The 27,713-nt window shown below is 47.8% G+C and overlaps 2 protein-coding genes across 2 annotated transcripts in view; one reads left to right on the forward strand and one right to left on the reverse strand.

Annotated features, from left to right (window-relative positions):
• The window catches only part of LOC100078335 (xanthine dehydrogenase/oxidase-like), a 34,880-nt gene extending 14,066 nt beyond the window's left edge, over nucleotides 1-20,814 (reverse strand). The window contains 17 exon segments of the mRNA XM_029049801.2: nucleotides 1,162-1,331; nucleotides 1,784-1,867; nucleotides 3,526-3,700; nucleotides 3,896-4,065; nucleotides 6,242-6,351; nucleotides 6,880-6,973; nucleotides 7,394-7,545; nucleotides 7,994-8,086; nucleotides 8,768-8,909; nucleotides 10,552-10,638; nucleotides 11,001-11,069; nucleotides 14,961-15,022; nucleotides 15,738-15,864; nucleotides 17,939-18,047; nucleotides 18,646-18,742; nucleotides 19,156-19,213; nucleotides 20,678-20,814. Of these exon segments, the coding sequence (XP_028905634.1) occupies nucleotides 1,162-1,331; nucleotides 1,784-1,867; nucleotides 3,526-3,700; nucleotides 3,896-4,065; nucleotides 6,242-6,351; nucleotides 6,880-6,973; nucleotides 7,394-7,545; nucleotides 7,994-8,086; nucleotides 8,768-8,909; nucleotides 10,552-10,638; nucleotides 11,001-11,069; nucleotides 14,961-15,022; nucleotides 15,738-15,864; nucleotides 17,939-18,047; nucleotides 18,646-18,742; nucleotides 19,156-19,213; nucleotides 20,678-20,719 (1,841 nt within the window). The 5' untranslated portion in view covers nucleotides 20,720-20,814.
• LOC114806406 (xanthine dehydrogenase/oxidase-like) overlaps nucleotides 1-27,713 on the forward strand; it is a 112,861-nt gene that overhangs the window by 41,396 nt on the left and 43,752 nt on the right.

The following is a 27,713-nucleotide window of genomic DNA, read 5'->3' on the forward strand; positions in this document are numbered from 1 at the left end:
CTCTTAGCCTCAGTTCCCTCATCTGTAAAATGGGGATAAGACCCTGAGTCCCATGTGGGACAGGGACTGTGTCCAACCTAATTAGCTTGTATTTACCCCAGAGCTTAGAACAATGTTTGATACATAGTAAGCACTTGACAAATTCCTTCATTATTTTAGAAGCCGGGAACTATATTTGTTTGGTGATATTTCGCCGGGCAAACAGAAGAGGGCAGAGAACCAATTAATAGCAAGGTGCCTGGAATACTAAAATAATTTAACCGCAAGGAAGAGCGGGAAGGGGGAGATGTAGAGGCAGGTGAAAGAAGGTGTTTGTCCCAGATGGTTCATATCGTTATTATTACTGATAATAATAATAATAATAATAATAATATAGTTGTGACATTTGTTAAGTTCTTACTGTGTGCCAAGCACTGTACTAAACACCGGGGTAGATATTATGCAAGCATATTAGATACTGCCTCTGTCTCACATGGGGCTAATAGTCTAAGGGAAAGGAGAATAGGTATTTTATTCCTATTTTGATAGAGGATAATACTGATGCACAGAGAAGTGAAGCGACTTGCATAAGATCTAATAGTAAAGTGGTAGAGCCAACATTCGATCCTGTTTCTCCTGACTCCTCGCTCATGGTTCACGTGTGTGACGTGATAGATGCCAGTTTCCTGGCTCAAACCTGCTGCTCAACCCACAAATAGAATTCTACCATCTCCCGAGTGAATGGAGAGAGGAAAATGGTGATAATCCACTCTGCTCAAACACTACCTCGCTTCAGAGCCACCTTCGGTTACCTAGAAATATTTCCTTCGACTCAGTATCAGGCTCTATGACTTGTAGCGGGGGATCTCAGAGAGGTAGCAAGGGGATGCCGAGTTTCTGACTCAGTGCTCTAATCACCCAGTTCCACTCCCTCCAACCCTCTCAATTAAACAGGATTCCCTCCAGGGTGACGAGGGATAATTACAACATTCACTGCATATTATCATTTTGCCTTCTGTGATCACCCCAAGGATGTGAGTCACACCTACTCTCTGACTTGTCACATTGCATCGTGGGGTATTCTCAGACTGGTGCCTTGGGCCTGAGCATTAGTGGCCCCATCGTGGTCCTTTTGGGGCAGTGATCCTGACCCCAACATGCCCAAGTCTCAGCCACACTCACTTGATCCTGGCGTGGGCCTTGGTGCTGGTCACCAGCCACAGATAGAGTTCATTGGAATACAGGGGGATGTCATCGCAGTACACGGCCTCTCCACAGGCCTGCATGGCAGCTGCGAGGTGGGGCAGGGGCCGGCCCACCATGTCTTCCTCAGACTGCCCTCTGGGCACTTCCTGGAACCAAAACAGGGCCAATCAGGGTCTGGGAAAACTCCATGGGAAGGTTTCCTGGGTCACTCTGGCAGCCAAGCTCCGAACCCTTCGACAGGATGACAAAGGGAGTGAGGAAAGGAGAAGGCAGGGAGGATGTTGGAGACAACAGAAGGGAGGCAGGATGGGAAAAATTCCATTCCCCCCACCACTGGGCTGTGGGAAGAAGAATCAGGAAATGGCCATGATGAACACAGGCAGAGGTGTAAGCAGGAATGGTGATAACAGGGAGGTGATTCAGGGAGGGGTTGAATATAAACCTGAATCTAAGTCTGCCCTTGTCCACCGAGAGGTATGCCGTCACTTTGGATTATTTCCTGAGGCCCCATTCCCCAGCACCCCACCACCACTCACCAAACATAATTCTCCAGCCATCTCGACTCAGAGTTGTCCACTTTGGGGGTTCCTCCCCTTACCTGGAAAAGCTGGACGTTGGCCGGGGGATCTTTGTGAAAGTGAGAAGTGGCGCTGAAACAGGTGGGGTCCAGTTTGTCACACTTCTGCACGGGACAGAGAGCAGAGCACAAGATAAGTCATACATTTGTCCCTTTCAATGTTTCTCTCCTCCGCCGACCCTACTTTCCTCAAGTCCTTTCCCTCAGCACCCTCACAACCTCACTTGGTCCTCTCTGTACTTCACATTCTAGAAAAGCTGGCTCACCCTTTAAGTGTGGTGGCTGGGGTCTCTGCTGTGGGGAAATTTCTCTTTCCATGAGATCCATAGGGAGAGCTACAAGGGCTCGGACTGAATGGGCTGAGATCCCTCTCCCCACCAGGCTGGTGGGCTAAGCATTCGGTAATCAGCCAAGGAGCATAGATTTGTCCCTGCCCAATCAATGGGGTCAACAAAAGTCTCTCTACCCTCCTCCCCCAGCACCTCATTTTCAGCCAACTGGGCAGCAGTGGGTAAAATGGGGAAAACATTATTGTTCCAACATGTACCTGAAATGAAATGCCTGGAGGGAGATGAGGGGGTGGGTGAGCTATGGGACCCTCACATGGAAGGAAGAGCAGCAAAAACAGATGGCACATGGAGGGAAATGGCAAGATTAGCATCCTGTTGTCAACCTCTTGCTCACTCCCTACGCTCTGCCTGGAACTCCTTCCCCCTCCAAACTTGAAAGAGCAGTGCTCTCCCCATCTTCAAAGCCCATCTCCTCTGGGAAGCCTTCACCAATTGATTTCTTAACTTTCCACCTTATACCTATCCTACTTCTTCCCCAACATTTCTTTTAAGCCCTTATCAACTTGCACACTTGCAGAACAATTTTTTACACATCTTTCCTACTTTTTACTTGAGTAGGAATTCATATATACATGTTCCCTTTTCCTTCTTTCTCCTATCTGCAATTGATTCTGCAATTAATTAATCTGTCTTCCTCTACTAGGTTTTAAGATCCTTGAGGGCAGGGAACATACCCACTAGTTTTATTTTACTCTCCCAAGCACTTTATCCAGCGCTTGGCACATAGAAAGTGCTTAATAATAGTAATAATAATAACTGTGGTATTTGTTAAGTGTTCACTATGTGCCAAGCACTGTACTACTAAGCACTAGAAGCAAATCAGGTTGGACACAGTCTCTGTCTCGCATGGGGCTCACAGTCTGAATCCCTATTTACAGATGAGGTAACTGAGGCATAGAGAAGTAAAGTGACTTGCCCAAGGCCACAAAGCACAAGTGGTGGATCAGGATTAGAACGCAGGACTTACAGGCCCGTGCTCTATCCACTATGCCATGCTGCTTCCCCATAAATAGCACTGGTTGAGTGACTGCTCCCCTTGAGCTCTCACACACCTGTCTTCCCTCTCTCCATTCCCCTACCTCACTGTAGAATGGAGCAGACACCCGGAGTCAGGCAAGCTGAATTATGAGAGAGGGAATGGAGGAAGAAGGAGAGTGAAGAAGAGAGCAGGGAAAAGGAAGAAGGGAGGGAAGAGGAAAGAAGGGATTCCCCATGTGTTTCCGAGTGGAAGGGATGGGTCCCGGCCCCCATTTCTAGAGTGAGATTAAAGCAGTGGAGATACTAGGTAGAGAGGGAGAAAGTGGATCAGAGGAGGTAGAGGGGAGTCAAAAAGGGTGGGGCGGGGGAGGAAAGGGACCAGAGGACCAGAGGTCTTGGACGATCTCTCATCTGACCAGGCCAAGCACCACTGACCCCTCTCACACTCTTCTTGTTGAGTTTCAGGAGCACGGTGAGGTAGAACTTGAAGAAGAAGCTGAGGGTGAGCGTGCGCCGGAACTCCACCTTTCCACCCGGCGCATCGGGAGCCAAGCGGAGCTCCTCCTCCAGCCCAGCGCACACATCCGCCAGCAACGACTCGTCCCAGTCCCTGCCCGGGGAAAGAGAGGGGAAAACCTGAGCGAGGCCCAAGGAAGGGATGGAAAGCAGAGGTTCCATTCCATGGCAGCCCAGGAAAGTGAGAAAATGGCAGACGGAACAGCAGTGAACCCTGCCAATCCGTTAGTGGAGGGCTCTCTTCTACCCACCAGCTCCATTACAGGATGGCCATTTGGGATTCTCTTACCTTCCTGTCTGCTTTCTGCTGGTCTCTGGGGCCTGCAGGATTCTATTTCCCAATCCCCCGAAACTCATCTCCAGCTCTTGCACCTGGATGGTACCCTGTTTGAACAGGACTCTCATTCCACAGGTCACATCTTGGCGGGAGATTTGCTTGAAGGCGGAGAAGTATTCATCCTAGAGAAAACAACAAACCAACTTCCAACACCATGGGGCAGCCAGGATGGTTTGAGGAAGAAATAAATATCAGAGCAATAAAGTGTATGACTTTGGGCCCTCCCCGAGGAACGGGGATGAACATAAATCTTAAACAACTTAAACATCTTAAACAACATAGATCTTAAACAACTTAACATCTTAAACAACTTCTTAAACAACTCCAGTGGTTGCCTATCAACCTCCGCTCCAAACAAAAACTCCTCACTCTAGGCTTCAAGGCTGTACATCACCTTGCCCCTTCCTACCTCTCCTCCCTTCTCTCTTTCTACCGCCCACCCCGCACGCTCCGCTCCTCTGCCACCCACCTCCTCACCGTCCCTCGGTCTCACCTATCCCATTCATTCATTCATTCATTCAATAGTATTTATTGAGCGCTTACTATGTGCAGAGCACTGTACTAAGCGCTTGGGATGAACAAGTCGGCAACAGATAGAGACAGTCCCTGCCGTTTGACGGGCTTACGGTCTAATCGGGGGAGACGGACAGACAAGAACAATGGCAATAAACAGAGTCAAGGGGAAGAACATCTCGTAAAAACAATGGCAACTAAATAGAATCGAGGCGATGTACAATTCATTAACAAAATAAATAGGGTAACGAAAATATATACAGTTGAGCGGACGAGTACAGTGCTGTGGGGATGGGAAGGGAGAGGTGGAGGAGCAGAGGGAAAAGGGGAAAATGAGGGTTTAGCTGCGGAGAGGTAAAGGGGGGATGGCAGAGGGAGTAGAGGGAGAAGAGGAGCTCAGTCTGGGAACGCCTCTTGGAGGAGGTGAATTTTAAGTAGGGTTTTGAAGAGGGAAAGAGAATCAGTTTGGCGGAGGTGAGGAGGGAGGGCGTTCCAGGACCGCGGGAGGACGTGACCCAGGGGTCGACGGCGGGATAGGCGAGACCGAGGGACGGTGAGGAGGTGGGCGGCAGAGGAGCGGAGCGTGCGGGGTGGGTGGTAGAAAGAGAGAAGGGAGGAGAGGTAGGAAGGGGCGAGGTGACGGAGAGCCTCGAAGCCTAGAGTGAGGAGTTTTTGTTTGGAGCGGAGGTCGATAGGCAACCACTGGAGTTGTTTAAGAAGGGGAGTGACATGCCCAGATCGTTTCTGCAGGAAGATGAGCCGGGCAGTGGAGTGAAGAATAGACTGGAGCGGGGCGAGAGAGGAGGAAGGGAGGTCAGAGAGAAGGCTGACACAGTAGTCTAGCCGGGATATAACGAGAGCCCGTAACAGTAAGGTAGCCGTTTGGGTGGAGAGGAAAGGGCGGATCTTGGCGATATTGTAGAGGTGAAACCGGCAGGTCTTGGTAACGGACCCGCCGTCGACCCCCGGGCCACGTCCTCCCGCGGTCCTAGAACGCCCTCCCTCCTCACCTCCGCCAAACTGATTCTCTTCCCCTCTTCAAAACCCTACTTAAAACTCACCTCCTCCAAGAGGCCTTCCCAGACTGAGCTCCTCTTCTCCCTCTACTCCCTCTACCACCCCCCTTCACCTCTCCGCAGCTTAACCCTCTTTTCCCCCCATTTCCCTCTGCTCCTCCCCCCTCCCTTCCCATCCCCTCAGCACTGTACTCGTCCGCTCAACCGTATATATTTTCATTACTCTATTTATTTTGTTAATGAAATGTATATCGCCTTGATTCTATTTAGTTGCCATTGTTTTTACGAGATGTTCTTCCCCTCGACTCTATTTATTGCCATCATTCTTGTCTGCCTGTCTCCCCCGATTAGACTGTAAGCCTGTCAAAGGGCAGGGACTGTCTCTATCTGTTGCCGACTTGTTCATTCCAAGCGCTTAGTACAGTGCTCTGCACATAGTAAGCGTTCAATAAATACTACTGAATGAATGAATGAATGAATAGATCCACCCTTATCCCAGCCTCCTTCGTCGTTCCTTGGATCTTTAGCCCCTTCAAATAAAGGGGAAATAATGACAATTTCAGCAGGCTGGAGATTTGATCCAGAGAATTGCTCATCCTGACCATGACCCACAGAGGAATAATTCCTCAAAGATGGTAAGAGTGATGGATCAAAGACTGGTCATTAGTGCAAGAAGCAAGCAACTTTAGCTTACTGACAGGCCCAGGATTTGAGTTCATATGACCAGCTGAGACACTAGCATCCTGGTCCAGTTGGTTCTTGCCCTTACCTCTCTGCTGTAGGGGATCTGGATAGAGAGGAGTATCTCCTCTGGGGTGAGGATTGTCTTTCCAAAGCCCATATAGAAGGTGTGATCCATCCGGATGGTTCTTCTCTTTCCTGGGCAGCAACAACAAACCTCAGGCTGGAGCAAACAGAGCTTCCATTTCACTCTGTCAGCTTGGTGTCTAACCCCATGAGATGTGTAGGGTCTAAGTGCAGGGAAAGTTTGAAGTTAAGGAGGCAATCAGCTTAATGGGAGAAGATCTCTCGGAGAGAAGTGGATTATGGTTCCTCCATCTAGAGACACTAAAAATGTCCAACTGGGTCCCTGGGATTAGTGACAAGGAGGTTTTTCATTGTTTTAATTCCGCTTTCCCAATTTGTGGCTCTGGGCCAATCCTGTGGTCCCAGTGGGGAAATCCACTTTGTTGACCCTCCCCTCGAAATGGGCAGATGAGACTCGAGGTGTGCCCTGAGACCTGCAACTGGCTCAGCATGGCCTTGGGCATCACAGCTCACTCTGACCCTAAGGGGAAGACAGACCAGACCTGTCCACTATGAACCCTGAGAAATAGTCTGTTCCTGGTTTCTCCTTCCAGTTCCTCCTCCCTCAAGCCATCCCATTGGAGAGCTGATGTGACTCACCTTTGGACACCAATGTCAGTTGGGCTCCACTTGCCATGAACAAGGGGTTGAGGTCTGAAGCCGGGCTGGCGGCCATGATGTTTCCGCCGATGGACTAGGAATGTGGAAGCAGAATGTGGAGTCAGGGGTCAGGGTTCATCCCTGGGGAATTGGGGTAGGAGCTTGTTGGTTGGCTCAGGGCCGTGGAGCTGGCCCAAACAGGAGCTCACACTCCAGCTACATGATCCCCAGCACAACAAGGGCAATAGCAGGAGTGTCATGCTCCTCTTCAGGCTGCTCCCACTGAAACTTGGGCGGGAAAAGAAAGGTCAGGATTTGGAGTGGAGGGGAGTCAGAGTCGGTGCTTGATTCCTAGTTTCTGGCTTTTCCCTAGCAACCTCTGAATTATTCTCCTCCTGGTCCCATTTTCTATCAGAGGAAGGAGAGGTATGGGACCCTGAGTCTCTGAGACAGGGAGATGTATTGTGAGTGGCCGATCCCAACTACAGCCCAAAGCTTGGGCATAGGCCCTCACCGCAACTGATTTGATCTGCTTCCCAGAAAACCAGCGTAACTGTTCCAAGATTCCCTGGAACACCTCCGTCTTGTGGGCGGGGAGCTTGGTCACGGCACTTGCCAGTGTCTCTTCCATGAAACTCAGGGTGCAGGAGGCGCCGAAGGAGATGCCTGTGAATGGAGAGACAGTGCCCCCTGATGGACCTGCAGCACCTCGCTGCTCCCCAAACTCCTTCACCCTCATCTGAGCAAGCTGGGGCAAGGACGAGTTTCATACAGACTCTCCCACCTTGAAATATTCAAGACAAAACCTGCTATGGGTAACGTCAGGGGAAGCTTGGGTCATCTTTTGAAGCAGGGGTTGGGACAGGAGGTTCCTGGGAGGCCCTCAAGTCCAGAAATGGAGCCCAGACATCCATGGACACTTCTAGGGGCCAACTCTGGTGACAGGCGGAGTACCGCAACCCTCCCCCTGCTAGGGGACTGGATCTGTGGTGATCACAAAGTCTAGAGAGTTCTTATCCAGATGTGTGGGTTTGTACAGATGGGAAGACTGAGGCTAGGGGACTTGCCAAAGTTGAGGCTTCTTCCCCGGACACAGCGTGGGGCCCTCTCTCACCTTCTGTTCCGTGCTCCACAGCATTCAACTCAGGGATCCAGGCCGGACAAACTAGGATTGGGTACACTTTGTTTTCAAACTTCATCTCAATCCCTGGAAGGGAAGGAAGGACAAACCCCATGGGTCCCAGTCACCCTGCTGGTCTCCGGGTTGCCGAGGGCCCGTGGTGCTCCAGCCTCAGAACAGGTCATAGGGCTTGTCCCAGAACCTGCTCCAGGACACCATGGGGCTCAGGCCTCCTCTCCAGCAGCTCCTTGGACATGGGGCAGAGATCACCTGGCAGCTGGGCTCCCAGTCAAGCCCGCTATACTTCTGTGTCTTTCCCATAGCAAGATGTGACTGCCTGAGGTGCAGGTTGACTCCATGGACTGTGCCTGGACAGACAAACCCGGGTTTGTCCAGAATGTTTTCAACTTCCTACCGGCAAAGCTGTCAGATCCAGCAAGCAATAGGAACAAGGGCCTCCAAGAGCCTATTGTGTGCCAAGGCCCAGTGGGGTTGGGGATGATTGGAGCTGACCTTGGCCTTCTCTGCTCCCCTCCCCAATTTCCTCTTTTCAGCAGCACAGACCTCCTGAGGGCACCTGAACATCTGGCTGCCCTGGCCCTGCTTCCCGCCCATGGTTTGCCATAGAAGTGGCTAGAAAAGGAGCAGAGTTGCTCAAAGGCTCAGCGGGGCTGTGGGACTGGCAGAATCGGGTCGACTGAATTTGGGCCCTGACCCAGGAAAACACAGATGCAACTTTGTGGCTCCAAGGATAAAGTCTTCTCTTACCCACTTTGGTGTTCCCCACCACCAGCATGGCTTCCGGGTGCTGAGCTTTGAGGTCCAGCAGCTCCTTCAGGGTGGCTACCTGGATCCACCTCACACGCTCCCCCTGGAAACAAAGCTGCCTCCGAGGGGCATTTTTGAGCTGCTGGAATAAGATTTCATCTTACATTTCATTGCATTTGGGACCAGCCTTTGACCATGTCAAGAATCTCTGTTATCTTCCAACTGGACCAATTTTCCTCTCTCTCGGTTTTCCGAGGTATCCCCAGGCCCTTGGGACATCACCATTTAGCTCCCAATAAACTTTATCTGGAGGCAGGCTAGAATATGAATGTGAACGAGCTTGGAAGGGACAGGAAAGGGACAGACAGGACAGGAGTTCAAAGGAGGCGTTTGTGTAGATAGAAAGTGCTTAGAGTGCAAAAGACACATCGAGCAGGAAGACTGGATAGGAAGAAGGGTCTTTGGAGAACTGAGCCAAAAGGTTTTAGGTTTGATGACAGTTAAGATGGAATCACAATGGTGGATATGGAAACCCTGACTGCAGGAACCCCACCACAGGGGAGGTCTTTGTTCTTGATGTGGTCAGTGGGTGTAGGGGGCCCAGAGCAGAGGGAGGGGTCAGAGGGCAGGAAAAGAGATATTGCTTGAGGTGAAGGTTGAGGAGTATCAGGAGTTAGTTGGTGGCCCTAGATCAGCTTGAGGTGGGGATGAGACATCCAAGTTGGAAGGGCTATGGATGACCATCCCTCGGTCTCGCCTATCCCACCGTCGACCCCTTGGCCATGTCCTCCTGCGGTCCTGGAATGCCCTCCCTCCTCACCTCAGACAATCTAATTCTCTTCCCCTCTTCAAATCCCTACTTAAAGCTCACCTCCTCCAAGAGGCCTTCCCAGACTGAGCTCCCCCCTTTTTCCCTCTGCTCCCTCTACTGCCCCTTCACCTCTCTGCAGCCAAACCCTCTTCTCCCCTCTTCCCTCTCCTCCTCCCCCTCTCCCATCCCACCCCCTCAGCACTGTACTCGTCTGCTCAACTGTATATATCTTCATCACCCTATTTATTTTGTTTAATGAGGTGTACATCACCCTGATTCTATTTAGTTGCTATTGTTTTTATGAGATGTTCTTCCCCTTGACTCTATTTATTGCCATTGTTCTTGTCTGCCTGTCTCCCCCGATTAGACTGTAAGCCTGTCAAAGGGCAGGGACTGTCTCTATCTGTTGCCGATTTGTACATTCCAAGTGCTTAGTACAGTGCTCTGCACATAGAAAGCGCTCAATAAATACTATTGAATGAATGAATGACTGATTGAATGACTGGAAGTGTAAATAGGGCAGAGCATAGGACACAGAGCTGATTCTTCAGAGCTCAGTAGACTCTAGCTACATATTGGCTCCAGGAAAGGAGCGGGACTGGGAAGTGGCCCCAGCTGTACATAGACCCTGGGCAGGGAGCGGGGCTGGGAAGGGGTTTCTACAGAAACACCCCGGCTTAGTGGATAGAGCATGGGCTTGGGAATCAGAATCCCAGCTCTGCCACTTGTCCACTTGTGACTTTGGGCAAGTCACTTCACTAGGCCTCAGTTACCTCATCTGTAAAATGGGAATTAAGATTGTGAGCCCCTTGTGAGACATCTACCTTAGAACAATGTTTGGTACATAGTAACTGCTGAACAAGTACCATAATTATCAATTATTCTTATAGGGTTTAAGCTTCCGCTGTCTAACTACAGCTTTCATCCACCCGTGTCCCAGTGGTTGATTCCTGTCCCCCGGAAGATTTCCTACCAGAAGCTCCGGTGGGAAGATGGGCTCCTGAGTGGGATCTAAGGGCACAAATTCCTCAGGATTGAACAGGGACTGCAAGAGTGTGACCTGTCAGAACAAAGGGATTAGTGGGGTTAACATCTTCATGTCAACAGTCTGCACACCCTCCTTCACCAAAGAGCCCTGCCCTACCCCAGGGAAGACCAAATTGGGCCAGGCCGAGGGGAAGAATGTAAGGAATAGATGGGAAATATTATAGGAGTCAGTGACGGACCATTCCCGGATGGTGCTCGTATTTTTTATTTGTCACCTGAACAGAAGTAAGTTGTCCTGCAGATTCTGCAGATTCCTCTCTCCTCTTCTGAGCCCATTTGGCAGCTGGCACGGTTACATTCTACCAACATGGACAGCCTGGCAATTGCACAGTCTTCTAGTTGGGGGACAGATTGGGGGGACCAGGTCCCACCTACCGAATTGTCTTCCTGTTTGTTCAGGCAGCAGTTTGGTTTCTTCCCCTTTCCCTCACAGCATCCCACATCCTGAAGAGACAAGCATCCAAATGGGGAAATGGCTATTTCCTCTGAGGTTTCTATCAATCAGTGGAACCTATTGAGTGTCTGCTGGGTGCAGAGCACTGCACTAAATGCTTGGAAAAGTACACTATCATAGAGTAGCAGTATGGCCCTGTGGGTGGAGTATGGGCCTGGGAGTCAGAAGCACCTGAGGTCTATTTCCAGCTCTGCCATTTGTCTGTTGCATGACCTTGGCCTTAACTTTTCTCTGTTTCGGTTACCTCATCTGTAAAATGGGGATTGAGATTGTGAGCCCGATGTGGAACATGTACTGTGTTAAATTTGACTACTTTATATCTACCCTAGTTCTTCTTATAATGCCTGGCACAAAGTAAGCACTTAAATACCACAGAAAAAATAGGTAGACCCCATCCCTGCCCAAAAAGAGTTTACAAACTAGATGGGGAAACACATTTTAAAATTAATAGCTGAAGGGGAAATGGCAGAGTGTAAGGAAATATAAGTGCCATGAGTTCTTAGCAGAAAAACCCAGCTCTGGCTTCTGGTCGAGAGCCACAGAGGGAAGAGGAGAGGGAGGAGAGGAGGGAGAAGAAGGAGGAGGAGGAGAGGGACAGGGAGAAGGAGGAGGAAGAGGAGGAGGAGGAGGAGGAGGAGAAGGAGGAGGGGAGAGGGAGAGAAGAAGAAGGTAGAGGAGAGGGAGAAGAAGAAGAAGGTGGAGGAAGAGGAGAGGGAGAAGAAGGTAGAGGAGGAGAGGGAGGAGAGGGAGAAGAAGAAGGAGGAGAGGGAGAAGAAGGGGGAGGAGGAGAGGGAGAAAGAGGAGGAAGACAGGGAGAAGGAGGAGGAGAGGGAGAAGGAGGGGGCGGAGGAGGAGAAGGAGAAGGAGGAGGAGGAGAGGGAGAGGGAGAGGGAGAAGGAGGGGGAGGAGAGGGAGAGAGAAGCCTGGGAGGAGGAGAGGGAGAGGGAGAGGGAGAAGGAGGAGAGGGAGAAGGAGGGGGAGGAGGAAAACAGAGAGAAGAAGAAGGAGGAGGAAGACAGGGAGAAGAAGGAGGAGGGGGAAGACAGGGAGAAGAAGGAGGAGGAGGAAGACAGGGAGGAGAAGGAGGAGGAGGAAGACAGGGAGGAGAAGGAGGAGGGGGAAGACAGGGAGGAGAAGGAGGAGGAGGAAGACAGGGAGGAGAAGGAGGAGGAGGAAGACAGGGAGGAGAAGGAGGAGGAGGAAGACAGGGAGGAGAAGGAGGAGGGGGAAGAGAGGGAGGAGAAGGAGGAGGAGGAAGACAGGGAGGAGAAGGAGGAGGAGGAAGACAGGGAGGAGAAGGAGGAGGAGGAAGACAGGGAGGAGAAGGAGGAGGAGGAGAGGGAGAAGAAGGAGGAGGAGGAGAGGGAGGAGAAGGAGGAGGAGGAAGAGAGGGAGAAGGAGAAGGAGGAAGAGAGGGAGAAGGAGGAGGAGGAGAGAGGGAGAAGGAGGAGGAGGAAGAGAGGGAGAAGAAGGAGGAGGAGGAAGACAGGGAGAAGAAGGAGGAGGAGGAAGACAGGGAGAAGAAGGAGGAGGAGGAAGACAGGGAGAAGAAGGAGAAGGAGAAGAAGTGGGGGGAGGAGGAAGGAGGAGGAGGAGTTATTTCGCCAAATCCCAGCCCACCTCCTTCCCAAGCTGGCCTGCTGCCTCCACTGAAGGCTGAGGGCCCAGGTTTGGCACCTGTACCAGAGGGCAGCTGTTCTTTTACATACAGCTAGAGGCAAGCACCCAGGACTGGGAGTCCTGAAGGTGGAGAACTTGCCACTAGCCTGCTTTGTGACCATGGGCAATCTCTTCATCTGTCCCAGATTCAGTTCCCTCACCTGTAAAATGGGGATAACAGATTGTGAGCCATGTGCAGCTCTTTAAAGAGAAGTTGATAGTAAGTGACCTTTAAGAAAGACTAATTTATATATGCTTACCCACTGCCAGTCTTTTATCACTTTAACAAAAGTTTTCATTTGCTGTGTTTAATGGAATCACCTGTCCTTAAGGTCAGAATGGGGAGAAACTCAGAGCTGGAATTAGAGTTAGAACCCAGGTCCTCTGACTCCAGGCCCTTGTTCTTTCCACTAGGGCATCTACTCCTCAATAGTAACCAGAGCTATTTAAAATTTGATAAACTCCTTTTAGTTTTAATTTAGCTGAATAATTTTGAGATTATTATCCACAGTGAGACATCTACAAACTCCACACGAAATATCAATGTAACAAAAGTAATAACTGTCATGATAGGATAATGAATAGTCAAATGATGACAACAAAAACAATCAAAAATAAAATAAACTAGAATACCTAAGCATCCAGTTGACTTAACATTTGAGCCATCCACAGAGAAATTTACAAACCATGCAAAATAGCGATATGAAAATTAATTTCTGTGATGAGAGCAGAATTAGTAAAAATTATAAAAATGAAAAAGATTAATTATTTCAGGAAAAATAAAAGCTCTGTATTGTTTATTTCTCAGTGTACTAAAACTTTTGCCTTTGTTATGCTTAAAATTTCAGGACATGGCTATGGATATGTTTTATTATTTACATTTATTCAAATTAAAGGCTAATCTGTTATAACAAAATAAACATATTTACATAATAAAACAGAACCCAACATATACATTTACATCTGGAATCTATTATCTAAAGCGGATCCATCTGTCATAGCAAAAGGGAAGGAAGGAATGAGTAGTGTAGGATTTGTGTGGCTTACTTGGGATGAGAGAGGGAAAGAAAGTAAAGCAAAAAGCCAGTTATGCCTGAGGAAAAAAACACTTAAGATTTTGACAGCAAACTTTTCATTTTATAGACAGTCATTTCATTTGCAATGTAAGTAGCTGTTGGGTACCTCTTAGTCTGACAGGGACTGTACCTGATATGATAACTCTGTTTCCACTCCAGCGATTAACACATATTAAGCTCTTAATTGAGAATATGAAAGCCTGTTCTGCCTCCCTCCAAACCACCCTTCACCCAACTTCTCCACATGGTCTTCCCGCCTTTCTTGAGCCTTGGTATTCTGAGACGGTGCAACCACCAGTGGGGAAATGGAGGTGAGTGGATATTTCCCATCTGGGATGATGCCCATATTAAAAGGTAGGGCAGTCAAGACGGGAATTGTTCTCCCCATCCTATACTCTGAAGTTTCATCCAAGTGCTTCAGACACATGACACCTCCCATTCTGGCCTCCTACATTATGACCAGTGTTCTAGGATCTGCCCAGAGCCACCCTGTCAGCTAGAACTCCTGTAACATTCGTGCTTAGAGTCAGGGCTGTCTGTGGCGATACTTTTGGGTCTAGCAAGGAAGCCGCCAAGCTTAGATCCCTTCCAGAAGCAGCTTCCCAGGTCCTTATCCTCTTTCAGGACTCAGGGTGCTGCTTTCCATCTCTACTGAGCATAGTGTTCTCTCTGACATCTCTGATCTCTCTGGCAGAAAAGGGTCTTTGGGTGAGGAGGTGTCCTTGTAACAGAGCATTTTGCAAACTCCCCAATCCATCAATCAATGGTATTTATTAAGTGCTTACTGTGTGCAGAGCACTGTAGTAAGCCCTTGGAAGAGAATAATACAACAGAGTTGGTAGACACGTGTCCCACCCATAAGGAGCTTTCAGTTTAGAAATTAAAACGAATTATTGCTATGTAAATAAGTGCTATAGGGCCGAGGGAGGGGTGAATATTGGGTACTAAAAGGGTACAGGTTCAACTGAATAAGCGACACAGAAGGAAAAGGGAGTAGGGGAAATGAGTGCTTAGTCAGGGATGGGTTCAAGGTGCAAACGCCTTAATACAAGGAAATATTTTTTCTAGAACCTGGATCTTTATCTGAAGGCAAGAACCCAGTCCCTCCCTGTTGTTGCTCCTGCTGTTGCTGATGGAGACACTTACTTTAGCAAAAGTCCTGAAGCCCTCCAGGATGGGTCTATATCCTGTGCAGCGACAGTAGTTTCCTGTTAGCCACGGGTAAAGGTAGACATTAGTGGAGACCCCAGACTAGCCATAGCACTAATACAGAGATGGCCTCACAGACCAGCCTGTCACTGGTGGGAGTTTGCACTCTGCAAATGCTAAGTTTGTTATAGACAGGGAATGTGACTGCTAATCTGTTGCATTGTACTCTCCTAAACACTTACCCCACCCCCAACCTCACAGCACTTAGGTACATATCTTTAACTTATTTATTATAAATTACTTATGTATTCATATTAATGTTTGTCTCCCCCTCTAGAATGTAAGGTTTACTATGGGCAGGGAAAGAGTCTGCTTATTCCCAGGTATTATGCTCTCCCCAGCCCTTAAAATATTCTTTGCACTTAGTAAGCACTCAAAAAATACCATTGATTGATTGATTGACTGTACATAGTAAGTGTTCAGTAAATACCACTGATTGATTGACTAATGGAATTTTCAGGGAACATGTTTATCAACTCTGTTATATTGTACTCTCCTGAGAGCTTAATGCAGTGTTCTGCACACAGTAAGAGTTCAATAAAAAAGACTGAATGATTGATTCAAAATTACATCTCCCACTGATGAAAATCCAAATCCTTCTCTTTGCTCAGTTCTTTCTCCCCACTGACCCCCCATTGCTGCCTATTGAATGGCTCCAGTTAAGGAACCTCCCTCAGAGTGCCACAGGGCTGGGTGAGGACCAGGGGCAGACACCTCTGAACGTGTTCTTGATCTCCTCCATGGAAGGCTCAGGGTTGTTCCGGAGCAGAGTGTACATGCTCATGACGATACCAGGGGTGCAGAATCCACATTGGGAGCCATGGCTTTTGGAAATCCTCTCCTAAGAGGGATAAACCAAGCAAATGTCAGCAGTAACCAGGGTTCCAAATCCCAGCTTCCCTCAGAACCATCGTTGCATCCAGGTAGAGAAGGAGCATGGCTTAGTGGAAGGAGCATGGGCTTGGGAGTCAGAGGTCATGGGTTCTAATCCCAGCTCCGCCATTTGTCAGCTAGGTGACTTTGGGCAAGTCACTTAACTTCTCTGTGCCCCAGTTACCTCATATGTAAAATGGGGATTGACTTTGAGCCCCATATGGGACAACCTGATAACCTTGTATCTATCCCAGTGCTTAGAAAAGTGCTTGGCACATAACAGTAATAATAATAATAATAATAATGGTAGTTGTTAAGCGCTTACTATGTGCCAAGCATTGTTCTAAGCACTGGGTAAATACAAGGTAATCAGATTGTCCGACGTGGGGCTCGCAGTCTCAATCCCCATTTTACAGATGAGGTAACTGAGGCCCAGAGGAGTTAAGTGACTTGCCCAAGGTCAGGCAGCAGAGAAGTGGAAGAGCCGGGATTAGAACCCACGACCTCTGACTCCCAAGTCTGGACTCTTGCCACTAGGCCATGCTGCTCCTCATATAGTAAGTGCTTAACAAAACCGTCATCATTAGTATTACTATTAATATTGAAGCAACTCATGAAAGAAGAAAGTGGGCTACAAGAATGGTCTCTAGCTTGGAACATTTTCACTTTCAAAGGAAGAGCTGTTTCAGAGGGAGACTTTCATTGTCCAATGAAATGTGGGAAATGCTGGAGTCACAAAGCCACTGGGTAGTGGAACTCGGGTGAAGGAACTGTTCTGTCCAAAGCAAACCACCTTGCTGAAATCAGGGCAGCCAGTTCCTTCTGTGGGACTTGGCTTGAGTCTCCACTGACCCACAGCAGAACAATCTGTAAGGATGATTCAGCCATTTCCATTCTCAACAATATCGTCTGGCAAAAAGAGAGGGGCCTTGCTACCTTGTGAAAGGGAAGGTGTGTACCCTGGTTTTCAGGACACAATCACAAAGATAAAGCCATTAATTCCCCCTGTCATCTGTAGGTATCAAAGTGAGTAATGAACCCTAATTGATGCTCAGACTGCAGGGAAGTGAGTGTGAGGAGCTCCTTTTTTTGATGAAGAAGGGAAAGTATGAAGAGGCAAAGAAGCATCTCTGGGTCCCCTTTGTCAGTCAGCATCTGTGTCTGGATTAAACCTCAGACAGAGCTTCTGCCAAGTCTGCAGTTTGCTGAAGCATCAGCAAGGAAGCTTCCCAGGGAATTGGGACTGTGTTTCCCCTGGCCTCCATGGCAGGATGGACTGCAGGGTTGCTGAGGAAAGAGACTTCCCTGAACACAAGGGGTGCAGTGGGTCCAGAGCAATGCCAGGGGCTGGCAAGAGGACAGCTGTTTGGGACTACTTGTCACTGCAAAGTCACACTCACATACATGGAAGATTATCTCATGGCACAGAGTTCTTTCAATTTAAATGAGATATGGAGAGACAGAGACAGCGTATGTGTGTTGGGGGGTGGGAGGTGTGCACGTGTGTGAGCTTTGTCAGAATGGGTGGGTTATGGACCTGACTCTGACAATCTCTGGGAAAGAGAAAAATTGTCATAACTGATCTGTGCCCCACATTTACCACATGGCTACTCTGAGGGCTTATCTTTGGTTCCCAGTGTCACTGAGAGACCAGTGTAAATTTATTACAGTGGCTGAGGTCATAAAAGGAAAAGCCTCAGGGATCTTTGTATATAGTGTTCTCTTCACTGAGGGCCTCTAGCTCACAGTCATTTATGCCTATCATAATACAGGAGACACGCAGAAACCACCAGTCTCCATTGCACTCTAAGAAGCCCCAAGGACTCTGCGCAGGCAGTCTCCCAGCATCCCTGGGGGGTCGACAGGCAGGGGATATTTTGTGGATAGGGATACTCAGCCACAGAGAGAGTAAGTGATCTTCTTAATGGACCAGGAAAAGCCAGAGGGTCCAAGGTGAGACACAGTTTCCCCTGGAGACTCCCACCTTAAGAGCCTGGTTTCTCCCCATTAGGTTTTCAGATCCAAGCGCCAGCCTAGCTCACCTGCACAGGATGCAGCCTCGTCTTGGTACTTCCGATCCCTTCTACAGTCGTCACGGCGACATGGTGCAGGGCACAGATGGGGATGAGGCAAGCATTGGCAGAGGAGTGGCTGGATCCCCCACTTAAGGAAGCTTGGTAGATGAAACAATATTCTGCCCCAGCATAGTCACCACAGTTCCCTGTCACCACAATTTGTCCATTCTTCTCACCAAAATCTCCTGATATTGTTAAAAGGCTCTCATACAAAGCAGAATTCCTTCCATGGGCCCTACTTTGTTACACCTCACTCTCATGCTGTGATAAAGAGTGGAGACCCTCATTTCCCTCAATGTCTTCACTGAAGAAAGAGAGGAAGGGAAGAAGGGAAGCCTCCTGTCAGAACACTGTTACTTGGCACTGCTCTCATCCTCTTCATCAACATCTGTTGATTGTCTACTGAGTGCTTGGGAGAGAACAAAAGTAGCAAGGCACATGTTCCCTGCCATCAACTTATGATCCACTGATTCCAAGCTTCTCTCCATCCCTCTGTTGAACTCTGCTAGTTTGAACTTCCACTCTGACTCCATTTTTGCCCTAGTCCCCATGGGAAAGGAAGTGTGAGAATCACAAGGTAAGAAGAACCGCATGACTACTTGCTAAAACGCTGCAGAGGGTGTCGATATAATCATGCAGAAGTTGTGCTTGAAAGCACCACGGACAAAGGATACACAATTTTGTTCTGTAGCCGGTCAAACCTGGACAGCATCACAGTGCAGGCCCCACAGCCTCCCGCTCCACAGCCGAGCTTGGTCCCCTTCAAACCCACTGGGAAACATGGTTAAGGAGAGGACACTTGACAGAGCAGGGAGATTCCTTTGGCGAGACCTTTCTGACCATTTATGGAGCTACATCAGTACAAGAAGCTTCTCCTTCTCCAGAAACGCTTGGGAGAATTCCCTCCTGTCTACTCTGGGGTTTACTCTGGAGGAGTGAGGCTCTGATCTGCTCTAGTCACCACTTACGGCCCTCTAGGCACTAGACAGCCAGGAGCTCCCACCCCACAAACCGGCAGGGCCCACCCACCATGGTCCAATCCAAGCCAATACCCGAATTCTGAGAAAAATCCTTCTCAACCTACCCTGCATGCATACAAAAACCCTAGACCATGGAGAGCCATCACCATCTTCAACATCCCCCTCCCACTTCCCCTTTTCCTCCTCTTCAGGATGTGCAGATACATTTTCTACGAAGGTAAACCAACAGTGTTGTTTCTGGGTCTGCAATCTTCTCCACCACCTGAGACAACGGAAGGAAAAATAGGTAAAGGGGTCACAGACATATACCTGCACCTGCTGTAGGAGGAGCCCTTCTCCTTCTTGCCCATCTCTCTCCCTTTCCTGTTCTTGTTGCTAGTTCATAGTCAGTGCACTGGACACTTGGTGTCCCTAGAGGCTCCGCTGGGCTCTCGGCCCGACAATTAGGTTTAGCCTAGGGCTACTTTGGGATGAAAGGGCAGTTTAATGAGTGACTTTCAGGTAGTTGGTCCTCTCTCCAAGTTTCTCCCTTCTCCAAGCCCTTGAGAGGGAAGACTGAGCCTGAGGTCAAGGCTCAGTGGAAAGAGCCCGGGCTTGGGAGTCAGAGGTCATGGGTTCAAATCCCACTCTTCCACTTGTCAGCTGTGTGACTGTGGGCAAGTTGCTTAACTTCTCTGGGCCTCAGTTACCTCATCTGTAAAACTGGGATTAACTGTGAGTCTCACGTGGGACAACCTGATTACCCTGTATCTACCCCAGTGTTTAGAGCAGTGTTCTGCACATAGTAAGCGCTTAACAAATACCAACATTATTATTATTATTACCTTTTTTTCCCAATTGTATTTGCTAAGAGCTTACTATGTGCCAGACACTCTACTAAGCACTGGATAGATACAAGATAATCAGATTGGACAAGGTCTTTTTCCCACAGAGGGATCACGTATGAGGAAACTGAGGCCGAGAAGTTCAATGACTTTCCCAAGGTCACCTAGCAGTCAAGGGGCAGAGTTGGGTTTAGAACCCAGGTCCTCTGACTCGCAGACCCATGTTTTTTCAGTAGACCACTCTGCTTCTTCAGGGTAACTTCCAGAATTCTTACAGTGCATTTTCCTCTGCTTGGAAACTACTTAAAATTGACACTCCTAGGGGCCTGTCTCTCCTGCCTCCAAAACCACCTCTGTTCATCCTGTCTTCTTTCCAAATCAGTTTATTCCTCCTCCCCTCCCAGCTACCTACTCTTCCTCTTTTGGCACAGATGATGGGCCGTTAGCTCTCCCTAACTGAACTGCTCTGGCAAGTTTGTTGACTGAGTGGCTCCTTCTCTTCCCTTTTTTTTCCTCTGCCCCTTACCGGCTTCAAAGTCCACAGTATTTAATGAGCAAATAAGTTCCGCAGTATATAACTTTGAAAAGAAAAATCCAGGAAGTAAAGCTGAAAATCAGTGGGTACCCACACTTAAAAGAGGATAATGAAATCCTCACAGAAGATCAGTGTAGCCTACTAGCAGAAGAAAGCAGTTTCAGAATCTTCAGGTCAGGGCTGGGTCAGTCTTGCTTCCTGCTAGCTCTAAGGAGTGGAAGAGGGCAGCAGCAAATGCAAGGAAAGGCTTCTCTAGAAGGGCGTGTGTCCTTGGGAACAGGTAACCCCAGCATGAGCCTGCCTCCTGAGTACAGGAAGTTGGTTCAGGACCGAAGGCTTTTGGGGGGAAAAGCAGCGTGTTTCCTACCTTCTTGCCATTCACAAAGAAAACCAGCTCATCTTTCACCATTCTCACAGTCCGGCTCCTTGAGCCGGCAGACTCAGCCTTGAGGGTGATTCAGGACTGTCAGCTTAGGTAGCACTCTCCTGGAACTTGTATTATGATTACCTGGAAAAAAAAAATGAGTTTTCTGTGAAAACCTTTCTGCTTCTGACTCCACTCCAGGTCCTAAAGGTGTGACTGAGCTCTGCCACAGATAAAACCTTCATTCCATTGCAAAGTCCCCAAAGTCTCCATTATCTTTGTGGGCAGGAGAAAGCCAAGCAGAGGGAGATTAAATAGCGGGGGAGAGCCCAGTTTCCCACCTTATGATTCTCCTTAAGTGCAGGGAACTCATCTTCCCGCTCTGTGATATAGTTCTATCCCAAGTGCAGAGTCCAGTGTTGTACACCCAGTAAACTCAACAAATACCACTGATTGGTTGATTGACTGAAAGTCTCCGATGACAGGGTCCACGATGGGGATGTTATTTGCATAAAAGGTATTTTTTGGGCCTAGAGATTTCTATGGGAGACGGAAGAGTTCCACCAATCCTGAGGTGAAGGGGTTGAAACTACAACCCCACAGGGTGATGCCTCCGTCCCAGTCCTAAGACACAATCTGATGGCGACCTGGGGTCTACCTCCCACATGCTTACATTCGTTCATACATTCAATCGTATTTATTGAGCACTTACTGTACTAAGCGCTTGAGAGAACACAATACAACAGTAAGCAGACACAGTCCCTGCATGCAACAAGCTTACAGTCTAGAGGTGGGGAGACAGACATTGACATACACTGAATTACAGATATGCCCATAAGTGCTGGGGGGCTGGGAGGGTCGGGGGGAAACAAAGGGAACAAGGTCAGGGGTGATGCAGAAGGGAGTGGGAGAAGAGGAAAGCGGGGTTTAGTCAGGGAAGGCCTCCTGGAGGAGATGTGCCTTCAAGATTAATACAGTGCTCTGCACAGTAAGTGCTCAATAAATAGGACTGAATGAATGAATATGGCTTTAAAGGTGGGGAGAGTAATTGTCTGACGGATTTAAGGAGGGAAAGCGATTCGGGGCAGAGGCGGGACTTGGGCGAGGGGTCGGTGGTGAGATAGACGAGATCGAGACACAGTGAGGGGTTAGCTTTAGAGGAGTGAAGTGTGCGGACTGAGTTGTAGTAGGAGAGTAGCAAGGTGAGGTATGAGGGGGGAAGGTGATGGAGTGGCAGCGGTGGTGAAACGGATGCATCTCTGTCCCGACTGTTTGGGATCAGAGACACAGCGGGAGATGGAGAAGCCTCGGAGAGAGGGGTGGGAGCCGGAACTCTCCCTTCGGTGTGTGTGGAGAAATGCCTTGCCTCAGCCATAGTAGCAGCAAGTAACTCATGAAGATGAGCCGACAGAGGAACTTCACTCTCTCCTCAGCCTCCTCTGTGTTTGGGATGGCTGCAGAAACCAGGAAAGGGTGAATGTAATGAGAGCTCAACAGTAGCGGAATAGAGTGGCTTTGTTTCCGTTTTATACTAGGCAGTCTATGCTTTATGGACAGGGGACACATCTGCTAATTCTGCTGTATTGTACTCTCCCGAGCATTTAGTATAGTGCTCTGCATGAAGTAAGTGCTCGATAAATAGAGAAGCAGCATGGCCTAGTGGCAAGAGCATGGGCTTGGGAATCAGAGGATGTGGGTTCTAATCCCACTCCACCACTTATCTGCTGTGTGACTTTGGGCAAGTCACTTAACTTCTCTATGCCTCAGTTGCCTCATCTGTAAAATGGGGATTAAGATGGTAAGCCCCATGTGGGACAGGGACTGTGGCCAAGCTGATTACCTTGTATCTATCGCAGCACTTAGAACAGTGCTTGGGGCATAGTAAGCACTTAACAGATACCGTAACAATAACTATAATAATGAATACCATTGATTGATTGATTGACTGACAGCCTGATGATGGGCAAGGATCATTCAATTGTATTTATTGGTGCTCAATGTGAGCAGAGGACTGTACTAAGCGCTTGGGAGAGTACAATACAACAATGAACAGTCACATTCCCTACCCTACCAACTTAGTACAGTGCACACAGTAAGTGCTCAATAAGTAGCAATAAGTTAGTTTACAACTGCTCTTTTTCCTGCCCAGTACATAAATCAAAATCAAAACGCACAGACCTATCATTCGCAAGCTCAGTTTCATTTATAGTAATAGTTATAGTGGTATTTGTTAAGCACTTACTATATGACAGTCACTGTTCTAAGCCCTGGAATAGATTGAAGATAATTGGGCAGGACACAGTCTCTGTCCTCCACAGGGCTCACAGTCTTAATCCCCATTTTACAGATGAGGTAACTAGGACACAGAAAGGTAAAGTGACTTGCCCAAGATCACACAGCAGACAAGTAGCGGAGGTGTGATTAGAACCCAGCTCCTTCTGGCTCCCAGGTCTATGTTCTATCCACTAGGCCATGCTGCTTCTCTGCTTTAACAGGTTCATTTTTCAGGCGCCCTGGCAAAGGGCACTGGACATAACCAGGCTATCCCACTTGAAAAATGAACCTCCAGTTTACAGCCGGTGATCCCTACTAGGTGAAGGTGAGGTTTTGGCAGCAAGGGTACTGAGCCCGGGACCGTGACAGCCAGGGAGCTAGCTTTCTTTGTGAATGTTGAGGCGCAAAACTGGGCTTCGCTCTGGCTGTTTTATCTCCCTCTGCTCAGCTTTCTCGTGCCCCAAAAATAGTGAGTCATCGTGGAGTTAGTTTGGAAAGAAATGAAGGTTTTATCTGTGCCAGAGCTCAGTGACATCTTTGGCACCTGGGGTGGGGTCTGAAACAGAAAGTTTTTCACTAAAAACTCCAGTTTTTTCCACGAAATTATAAGGCAAGCTCCAGGAGAGTGTCATCTAAGCTCTTGAGCACTCACAACTTCTTGTTTTAAGCACCTGTGAACACATCTTACATAACCTACTAGTTAGGTTCTGATTCATGCAAGTATCTCCTTTTACTTCTTCCTCTCATCTGGAATGTTTTCTAGTAACCATCTTTCCAGCTATCTTGTAAACTTCCTAGAACAGGGATCATATTTTATAATTCTATTGTACTCTTCCAAAAGCTCAGCACAATGCTTTGCACACTGTATTGTTCAATAAATACTATTAATTGCTCCAATGGAGTCAAATTTTGATAAGCTCACACTTGACCCATCTCCCATCCTGGGGGATTAGGGAAAGTGATTAAGAATGGGCAAGAAAGAATGATGATAATAATGGACAGAGAATCTCCTTGTAGCCAAGATCCAATGTGATCCTTCCTTTCAGCAAACCCTGTTCCATTTTCAAATCTACCCAAAACTCACTTCCTCCATGAAGCCTTTCAGGACTAGTGACACCTCTCTCCCACCAGACTGAAAACCCCTTGATGACGTCTACTAACTCTTTGGATTCCTTCAAACGCTTAGTACGGCGCCCTGTACACTATAGGCACAGCTCCATCTCTTATCTTCCCTCATCTCTTAGCAGCTACTAAATTGTCTTGGTTCAACAGGAGTTGTTTAAGCTTGTTTATTAATATTATTATAATTATTATTAGGTGCCATCAAATAATTTCCAATTCACGGTGACTCCATGGATAAACTTTCTACAGAGCATCCTGTCTTCCGCCATAATCCGCAACCTTTCTAACGGTTCTTCCGTTATCATTGTTATGGTTTCTATCCATCTAGCTGCTGGTCTGCCTCTTCCACATTTTCCCTGGACTTTTCCTAGCATTAGTGTCTTTTCCAGAGAATTAGTCCTCCTGCTTATATGTCCAAAGTATGCTAATCTTAGACGAGTCATTTGGCCTTCTAAAGACCACTTTGGTTTAATTTGTTCTAAAATCCTTTTGTTTGTTTTTCAGGCAGTCCATAATATTCACAAAAGCCACCTCCAACACGGTATTTTCAAAAGAATCGATATTCTTTCTAGCCTTTTTTTTCCTCACCGTCCAGCTTTTGGATCCATAAGCTTATTAAGCTTATTACTTGTGTTTAAATGTGTACATTTTCAGTCATTTGCATATTCATTCATTTTTAATGTTTTTTTAACCAACCCACTGTTTCTATATTTTTCATCTCCCCAGTCTTTGTTGACAGTTATCCCTGCACTTGTTATCTCTTTAAATTGTAAGCCTCTCAGGGGAAAGGATTGGTCATTTTACTTTCATTATACGTTCTTATGTTCATGGTAGTAATAATAATAATAATTATAGTATTTGCTTGGCACATAGTAAATGCTAAAGTGGATATAGGTAAACTGGATTGAACACAGTGTCCCTGTCCCACATGGGGCTCACAGTCTCAATCCCCATTTTACAGATAAGGGAACTGAGGCCAGAGAAGTGAAGTGACTTGCCCGGAGTCACAAGTGGTGGAACCAGAATTAGAACCCATGACCTCTGACTCCCAAGCCTGTGGCCTTTCCACTAAGCCAAGCTGCTTCTCCAAAGAGTGGTCCCAAAGAGTGGTCAAAAAGGTGGGAAGAGGCCTGGAGAGTACAATGTCAGTGAAACTGAGGATTGGCGGAGAAGGGGATGCTGTGTACTAAGTACTCCGTAAATACGATTGATTGGTTGATTCATTGATTAGTAGGTCAAGGAGAATGGGGATGGATCATTGTCCCCACCACCCAGTTCTTTGCCTGGTTTTCCACCCTGAGTCTGGATCTGCTACACGTCTCTAGATGATTTTGTGGGTTTAGTTAAAGCTGGAAATCACTAGGGAAACCTAATAATAATAATAATGTTGGTATTTGTTAAGCGCTTACTATGTGCAGAGCACTGTTCTAAGCACTGGGGTAGATAAAGGGTAATCAGGTTGTCCCACGTGAGGCTCACGTCTTCATCCCCATTTGACAGATGAGGTAACTGAGGCACAGAGAAGTGAAGTGATTTGCGCAAAGTCACACAGCTGATAAATGGTGGGGCCGGGATTCAAATCCATGACCTCTGACTCCCAAGTCCGGGCTCTTCCCACTGAGCCACGCTGCTTCTCTAGTGACTGGATCTGCCACCACTTAGACCATGAACTCCATATGAGGCAGAGACTGTCTTTGATGTAATTATGCTGTACTTACCGCAGTGCTTATCTCCGGGCTCAGTACTCAGCCTGAGGTGCTTAATAAACAGCATAACTAGCCTAACCAACTACCAAGACTTCCTCCAACATACTTACCAGTCTGCTCAGGTTCGACTGTCCATCTCCTCCTGAACCCATCCCTTTCTGCCTTGTGGTTAAGTCTTGGAATCCATCAGTGGTATTTATCGAGGACTTACCGTTTGCAGAGCATTATACTAAACACTTGGGAGAATATGGTACAACAGAGATTGTAGACAGGTACCCGTCTCACAAAGAGCTTAAAGTCTAGAGGAAAAACTCCATCCCCTGACAAAGAGGTTCCCTTTTGTTTCCTACCATTATCTGGGTCATTGCTGTGGTGTGTCAAGGGAGAAAAGTGATCTGAAACAGTGTAGTTCTGAGACTGGGCTGGAGTTTCTCATTTGAGCCTCCTTTCTAGTGTGTGGACTCTCAGGTGAATTCTCACCTCTATCAGTTTTCCCAGCTGCTAGGAACGGCCAGTTATTCCTGCCCCTGCTGTGGGTGGCCCTTTAAGCGAGTGTGCACGTCAGTCCTTCGATACTGGTTCAACTATCCTCCAACAGAAAACCATGTCCCACAGGTCTAAGGTTAATAGGCTAAGCTGTTAATAACCTGAAAAGTGAAATAAAAAGGGCCTAGTCTTAACTGACATTTTAGACCCAATCCGTTCCTCCTGCTTTCTTAAAACTTAGCCGTATATTGCCATATCCAGAAGGACTTTTCTTTCCCCTATCAGTTTGATTTTTTTTTCCTAAGGCATTTAATGAGCACCTACTAAGGGGTCGGCACTGTTCAAGGTGATTGGGAGAATACAAGAGTCAGAAGAAAAGTGTGCCTGTCCTCAAGGAACACACCATCTAATGGAGAAGATAAACAAGAATTAGTGATACACAGTGAATGGCAGAGGAAGAAAAAATATGATGTGAGGACCAATAATAATAATAATGATGATGTTTGCTAAGCACATACTATGTTCCACGGACTGTGCTAAGCACTGGGGTAGATACAAGATAATCATCTCAGCCTTATTTTCTGCCCCACATGGGGATCCTAGTTTAAGTGAAAGGGAGAACAGTTGAATCCCCATTTTTCAGAAGAGGAATCTGAGGCACTGAGAAGCAGCATGGACTAATGCAAAGAGCAGGGGCCTGGGAAGCAGAGGCCCTGGGTTTTATTCCCACTTTTGCCAATAGCTTTCTGTGTAGTCTTGGGCAAGTCACTTAACTTTTTGTTCCTCAGTTTCCTCACCTGTAAAATAAGGATTAAATATCTGTCCCTCCTACTTAAGACTGTGAGGTCCTTGAGGGACAGGGACTGTGTCCAACCTAATTAACTCAAACCTGCCCCAGCACTTAGTGTTTGACACACAGTAAGTGTTAAAAAAGAACAAGAAGTTAGGGTTAGTCTTAAGCCTGAGAACATCACACTAGGTTCGGAGGGTGAATCTACTCTTCTCCTCTCTGCCCCAGCACTGGACTTTTCCACTGCAGTCACCCCACTGTGCAGACACGAGTCTGGCTGGAGAGAAGATCTTCATCCACCATCACAGACAAATTCAAGTATGGTATCAGATTCGGGCTTATGGCCACCACGTGCCTGTGTGTGACCCACATTATGTGCTCCTCTCCATCGCTGGAATTGATAAGTTCCCGTCAAGGAGCAGCAGATAAGTGTTCGAGCTGGGATTAGAACCATTTACCAATGGGAGAGTAGCTAATGAACATATTAAACACAGCTCAAGCCTCAATGTCAGCAGGGGTGGACTGCTGCTCCTTGATGGGAACATATTAGTTCCAGAAATGGAGAGGGGTGTGTAATGTGGGTCACACACAGCCATGTAGGTGGCTACAAGCCTGAGTCTGATATCATATCTGAATTTGTCTTAATGGTGGATGAAGACCT

The sequence above is a fragment of the Ornithorhynchus anatinus genome, chromosome X1 (genome assembly GCF_004115215.2).
Source record: "Ornithorhynchus anatinus isolate Pmale09 chromosome X1, mOrnAna1.pri.v4, whole genome shotgun sequence".
Classification (NCBI taxonomy): domain Eukaryota; kingdom Metazoa; phylum Chordata; class Mammalia; order Monotremata; family Ornithorhynchidae; genus Ornithorhynchus; species Ornithorhynchus anatinus.